General features: G+C 52.3%; 1 protein-coding gene across 1 annotated transcript; it reads right to left on the bottom strand.

The window, feature by feature from the left end:
• Positions 1 to 1,076: 1,076 nt before the first annotated feature.
• Positions 1,077 to 2,102, bottom strand: LOC102898898 (olfactory receptor 10AC1). Its single transcript, XM_006906608.1, has one exon. It carries the CDS (start codon positions 2,100 to 2,102, stop codon positions 1,077 to 1,079), a length of 1,026 nt encoding a protein of 341 aa, XP_006906670.1.
• Between the last annotated feature and the right edge of the window lie 4,999 nt (positions 2,103 to 7,101).

The following is a 7,101-nucleotide window of genomic DNA, read 5'->3' as shown; positions in this document are numbered from 1 at the left end:
GGGCACTGATTGCATCCATGAGGGCTCCAGCCTCGTGGCCTCATCACCCCCAGAGGCCACGCCTCCTGGTAACATCACACTGGGGGTCAGGCTCAATGTATGAATTTAGGGATGACACAAACCTTCAGTCTCTAGCAGATGTGGTATTTAGGCAGATCCCTGAAATAATACAAGGGATTTTTGTAAATGGAAAGAGCATACCTGGGGTAAAAAACAGCGTGAGCAAAGGCACAACAATTATGAAGGCTCGTCTTACTTTATGAATACCTCGAGTCAGCAGGAGTTTATTTTACATGCAGTGAAGTACACAAATCTTAAGTATGCATCTCGATGAAGTTATACACACATAAAAACCATGTAATCACTATCCAAATCAAGACACAGAACATTTCCAGTGCCCGGCCGATCTCCGTGTGCCCTCTGCGGTTCAAATCCTTCCCCAGGAATCACTATCATAACACCAGCCACCATAGTTTGTCGTGGGTTTTTATTTAAAAGGAAACATACAGTATGTACTCTTGATGTTTTACTTTTTATACTCAGTGTGTCTCTGTTGTGCTTACTTTTTGCTGGTAACAGTGGATCATTCCTGTTCATTGCTGTGTAGTATTCTATTGCATAACTGTGCCACGTGATGTCTATATCTACCATGTTCACAAACATTTTTGGATTCTTTTCAGTTTTTGACTATTGTGCGATAGTACTCATTTCTCTTCAAAGACACTTTGTGGCTAGAGTTTAGATCGGCGCTTTTCAACGATTTTGCCCCCCAGGAGATTTTTGGCAATGTCTGATGACATTTTTGGTGATCACAACTTCCAGGTGGTGCACGCTACTGCCACCTAGTGGGTAGAGACAAGGGGTGCGGCTGGACACCCCACACAGCCCAGGACGTCCTCCCACATCGGAGAACTATCCAGCTCAAAATGTCAATAGAAGCAGAGGAACTGGGCTGGAGTCCGATTTTGGAGTCCTTGTAAGCCCTACTCAGGTTATGTCCAGGCGGCCTTGGGGAGCCGTAGATGGCTCTGGAACGGTGAGGTTCATGGGAGCGGGCGATTTCAGGAAAGCCAGTATTAGGGGCCATCGGCCTGGCCAGCGGTCCCTGGTGTCCCATGGCCGACCACCCGCTGCAGCGCGCCCTGCATGTCCCGATTCCTCAGTGTGTAGATGGCCGGGTACAGCAAGGGTGTGAGGTTGATGTAGATGAGGGACACGAGCTTGTCCTCCTCGAGGGAGCGGCTGCTCAGGGGTCTGGCGTACATGGCCGTGGCACAGCCATAGTGGAGCACGGCCACGGTGAGATGCGACGCCACCGTGTGGAAGGCCTTGCGGCGGCCTGCGGCCCCACCGACTCCCAAGATGACCACCAGCACCCTGGTATAGGAGAGCAGGATCAGGGCCAGAGGCAGCACCAGGAGCAGCAGGCAAGCCGCCAGCAGGACGTGCTCCTGAAGGTCGCGGTTTCCACAGGCCAACACCAACACCGCCGGGAGGTCGCAGAACACATGGTTGACTAAGCCCCCACGGCAGAAGGGCAGCTGGAATATGGCCGTGGTGAGGCCTAAGGCCAGGAGAGAGCCCCCCGCACAGCAGGAGGCGAGAAGGCACCAGCAGAGCCCTGTGGTCATGAGCTGAGGGTAGTAGAGAGGGCGGCAGATGGCCAGGTAGCGGTCCAGGGCCATGGCGGCCAGCAGCAGGCACTCAGAGCCTCCCAGCGCCACAAAAAGGCCCATCTGGGCAGCACAGGTGGAGGGGGCCACGGCCTGGCCCCCAGGAGGCAGGAGGAAGCCAGCAAGCATGCGTGGAGTCAGCACCAGCGTGTAGGCCGCCTCCACGGCAGACAGGGCCCCCAGAAAGAAGTACATGGGAGTGTGCAGGGCGGGGTCCACGACGGCCAGGCCCAGGATGAGCAGGTTCCCTGCCAGTGTGGCCAGATAGAGTGGCAGAAGGAGGGCGAAGAGCAGCACCCGCAACCACTGGGGCCACCCGGAGAAGCCCAGGATGACAAACTCCTGTGGGGCGGTCCAGTTTGACTCGGACCAATAACTCATGTTGGGACCTGGGGGAGGACAGGTGTGCAGGCTGGAGAGGATAGTCATGGTGACACACCCTTCCCAGAAAATACATGTCCTTTGCCTCTCCTGGGCTCGGAACCCTCCGCCCAGCCTTCTAGGGGGCCACCCCTTGCTTCTCACACCCCCGCTCTCCTCCCCTGGGGATTCGGAGTCTTCTCCCCAATCCAAAACTTTCCGCCCCTCCTTTCCTGCCGTCCCACGTCCTCCAGGCCTTCAGAGGTGCTGAGCCACTGCCCACTCTCCCTTCTGTGCTCCATGCACTTCCCAGCGCCCAGGTGTCTTCCTCACACCTGTCCACGCACCCTCCAGTTCCTCCAGCATTCTGAATCTTACGCTCTCCACACCTGCAGAGCCAGGTGACCTGTGCCCAGCCTGCAGTGATGGGACGAGGGCTGACCGCCTAGGCAGAAAACCACTAAGGGATTCCGATTTCTACCAGACCACCTCTTTGCTGAGTGGGCTGTCTGTGAGTGATAGGGACAGTCACTCTGGCAGACAGAGCCACAGGGATTAGGGACTTGAGCATGTTAGAAGCTCCCGTTCACAGAGGCCGTCTCATTCCCCTGACGAGCACCACTCGGGGAGGTTCGCCTCCCCGCTCTTTGCTGGTAGACCCTGTGTACTTCTCACCTGCCCTGAGCTTTGTTTCCTGGATTATTTATGTTCTGTGTCCTCCTGTTAGCTGGATTAAGGACAAACCCACGGCAATCCTGGGCCTGTCATTTCTCTCTGATTCAGTTATAGGGAAAAACAAAACACAATAAACACAAAAACGACAGAGGGAGATGGTCCCCCCGGCTCACGTTTGATGAGCAGCCTTCATGAGTGATAGCACCCACTCCCATGGCTCAAGCTCTGATGATAAACCCTAAAGCTAAAGACCCACCTTCTTCTCCTAGCTCAGACCCTGAGATTTCCGCTAACTTATCCCACCAACGCTTCCGGTTCGATCTGTCTCCCAACTAAATACATTATTTCTAAACCCTGCACCTCTCCTTTTGTGAATGGAACCAGCCCAGAGCAAAACTAAAAATCAGGAAGTCGCCTGAGATGGAGGGTCTCTCCCGTACCCTCAAGGACAGCTGGCCACCACGTCCTGGCAGAAACACCTCGGACCCCAGAGGTTCTTCTCTTCCCTCTCATGACACTTTTTCTCTTTCCTGAATGATTATGACAGTTTCGAACGGGTCCCCCTGCCTCCAGGCTGCTCCCTTCTAATCAGTTTCTCACAGCACCAACCGGAAGGACCCTTCTAAACGAGACACCAGTTCTGTGCTTATCTCCCCTTCTTACCTTCGGGATTAAGTCCAAAGGCTTCGGCACAGAACCCACGTCCTTCGGCCCTTCACACGTGACTTCCAGCTTCACCTCCTGCTGTTTGTTTGCACGACAAAGCGACTTAGAGTGAGTGACCCACCTGCCCTGAGCACGCCTTGTCCTTGCACACCCTGTCCCTATTTCCTGGAACCCCCTGGGGTCCCCACATTACCTGGAAAAGCCAGGAAAGCTCTGTTCATCCTTCACGGCTGAATTCGCACACTGCATCCCGGGCGAAGGCTCCTGTCCCCCAGGCAGGTGGGGTGTCCTCCTCTAACTCCACGGCCGTTGTGGCGACTCCACTAAACTCAGTCTCCTGGAATCAAAGATTTGGGTCATATTTGTTGTTTGCTGAATTATGGTAAGGGAAAGAATTAGTTATTCGATCTTCATTTCTCCCAAATATATGCCTCCTCTCAGAGTCCCTATTATGTCCCTAACCTGGATTTCGGTCCCTGGAATCTCAGAGAGTCAGAGAACTCACCCCTTTACAACAACCAATTGCCCCAAGTCCTCCCCTAAAATGACCCCTCAGTTTTACCTTCAGTCTCAGGTGGGGTCAATGCAATCAATCATTTCAAGGTCAGTGCCCCACGACAAAAAGGAAACTACCAGAATCACATTCGTCTCCTCCCCTAGACACCAAAGATCAACGGTCCTTCCTCCCTCTTAACTCACTCAGCTCAGAGACACATGCTTCTCCTCTCCTTGCTCTTCGTTCACCCCAATCCTTAAAACTTTGCTTCTTTAACCTGCTCCAAGTTCACCTTTCCTAAGGAGACTTACCTGGCTAGGTGAAATCACTGCTCCAGGCACCTATACACGTAACATAGTGAAGGCCATCAACGCCCCTCAAACTACTGGGTCGGACTGGCGTTGATGCTGGTGTTGCTATTCCAACATCATTTGAGCCGTTCCTTCGTATTTAACCAACGGTCCCTCTCCTCGCGGGAGGCTGGTGGTGCGCTGAGGTCATGTTTATAGAGCAAAGACCAACAGTCACTGAGCCGCGAACCAGGAAACCACTCTCGACCGCCTACTGTGTGACGGTGAACTGCTCATGACGTACCAGAGCCCGTTTCCTCACCTGCAAGGTAAGAGGATGGGACCAGATGATTTTTAAAGTTTCTTCCACTTCTGATATGCTGGGTCGGACTGGCGTTGATGCTGGTGTTGCTATTTTTAAAGTTTCTTCCACTTCTGATATTTTATGGTTCGATCAAAATTGTGTTCGCGGTTATGCTTTTATTCCCAAGGTAAACCATTTTTGAAAAAGATATTGCAATGTTTCAAAAGCCCATAAATAAGTTTGAAGACATGGGTTTCATTTACAGTACTAACTAGGTCAGTTAGGGAGATGTCAGGTTAGGCATAACATGATCGATGTCAATTGGTGGATCTTAGAAAGGGGCTTCACGCAGGGTAAATAGTAAAACAGCTCTTTCTGGTGATACCAGTGTGTTTGTGTACGTGTCCACTTGCACAGGTGTGTGCAGTGTGCAGTGCATTGTGGGATGTGCTCTGCCCCATCATCCGACTCAGTGGCCTCAGGTAACGGGGAGGTCTGGGGGCTGAGCCAGGAGGATTTGTTTCTGGTCCAGTCTGGGATGTTGCCCAAGTCACATCTTTCTCTGGGTCTCAGATTCCTCGTCTGTCCCCCTGGATGTGGGACGCAGGCTCTGCAGCCCCCCATGTCCCAAGATCTAATATCCAGTTCTCCAAAAGCAGGAGCCTGTCCTTTGTTCCTCATGGAGAGAGGATGGCACAGGGGCACGAACGGGCTTCCGGTCCACACACGCCTGGACTTTCATCCAGGTCTTTGCTGACCTCCCGACCTTAGAGTGGGTTTCTAACCTTTTGAAGCCCTAGCAACCTCCTCCACCCCATGGAACTGTTCTAGTGACGGATTGAAATGCTGCACAGAAGGCGCCTGGCACAGCAGTGCCTGTGCGTAGGAAGTACAACCGAATGAAATACACCTGCGTGTCAAGACATACTCAGTCCTTTCCTCTGCTTCCTGCTCCCTGCGTGTTGGTTACATTGCACCCCGGCTGACCACCTCTGGATGGAAGAGTTTTCTGGAGAGACCAGATAACTGGTGGGAGGGAGAAGGAACCGCCAGACCAGTATATTTACTGTTCTCACCACTTGGACTCTGAAACCCAAAGAGCCTTTAAGTTTCCAGACTTTCTGGTCTCCTACTTCTCCTCCCAGCTCTTCCACCATGGTCTCCTGGAAAATTGCCCAGAGGCACGGCCATGGCCTCCAACTTACCCTTCACCGGCAATACCCATGGGAGTGAGGGAGCGGAATCAGAACAATGGCCACCACTGCCGTTACTATTACTGCTGTTTGCTGAGCCCTGATGATGTGTGGGCGTGCTCTGAGCACTCTGCATGCACAATATTGTTTCATCTCTGCAAGACTGCTATGAGGTAGTGGGCATTATTATCATCATCATCATCATTAGTTTACCGATGAAGAAGTTGAGACTAGTTAGAGTGGCCTGTTAAAGGGGTCCCCTGCGTCTCCCTTGGTTGGGATTTGTCCCCAGGTCTGTCTGACTTCCCAGTCTGTGCTCTTACGTAGGAGGAGTCCACTTACTCTCTTGTCTGTTGGTCTTTCCCCATCCAAATGAGGAAATGGAAAGCGACTGTAGGAGGAGAATGAAGCAGACTTAGAGGCAAAGAGGCACAGAAACAGAATGAGGCGTACAACCGGAAACAGGCGGAGAGGCACCTGCCGAGGCCAGTGGCAGACAGATCGACTGAAGACACGCACTGTTTGGCAGAGTGTGCCCAGCCCAGTGCTTCACCAAGCTCAGAGCTAACAGACAGAAAGAAGAGACGGATAGAGAGACAGAGACAAACAGAGAGACAAACAGAGACAGAGAAAGAGAGCGATAGAGACAGAGCGACAGGCACATAGACAGACACAGAGCTGGGAGAAACTTCACGTCCTCCAGCCTTCTGGACCACAGATCCGCTCCTCACAGGATTTCCTCTCCAGCAAATGTGGGTTCCAGCTGAGGAATTCCAGCAAGGGGCTCTGCCCTCAGTCCCTGGCACTCACACCCCACACGAGCCATCTTCCATGGCATCCATGGAAATTCATTTAAAGGGAACATTCAGACTCAGGATCACCAGACCCTAGTTCCAGCTTGAATTAAATTCTCAGCTCCTCAGACCCACTGCCCACCGTCCTGGGGGGAATATACGTCCTAACAATGACTCCTGAGAGAGGGAGAGATCCAGTCTGGGTTGAGAAGGTGCCTTGAATTCTGGTTGGAAGTGCAAGCTCCAACCATCTTAATATGGACACACTACACCTCGTTGGTCCCACGCTCACCATCTTCTGCCTCCCTCCCTGTTTGCAAGCCACACAGCTCCCTGCATATGCCACCATCACTCATTTCTCCCTGACCTTGCTTCTCCACATCCTTTCCCCACCTGGAAATCTACTCATTCTTCAAGGCCCAGATCGAATAGAAGCTCCTCTGTGAATAAAAATAATAAAGTGACAGAGTAGATTGTAGAAGGATTTTATAAAAAATGGGGAGCAGACAGACCCTGCCACATCATCTTCCCTCTTCTCCCATGATCTTCCAACTTCAGTTCCCAGGGACTCTCAGAAAGAGAAGAGTTACTTAATAGGTTTCCCAGGGCCCACTTAAGGGTCTGGCTTCATCTGAAGCCCTAGGGCCTCA

This window comes from Pteropus alecto, unplaced genomic scaffold, assembly GCF_000325575.1.
Source record: "Pteropus alecto unplaced genomic scaffold, ASM32557v1 scaffold40, whole genome shotgun sequence".
Lineage (NCBI taxonomy): Eukaryota > Metazoa > Chordata > Mammalia > Chiroptera > Pteropodidae > Pteropus > Pteropus alecto.
The sequence above is the reverse complement of the archived record's forward strand: the minus strand, read 5'-3'. Positions and strand labels throughout refer to the sequence as shown.

What these genes read in the sequence shown, in the direction of transcription:
- LOC102898898 (XM_006906608.1), bottom strand. Translation starts at nt 2,102, where the DNA reads ATGACTATCCTCTCCAGCCTGCACACCTGTCCTCCCCCAGGTCCCAAC.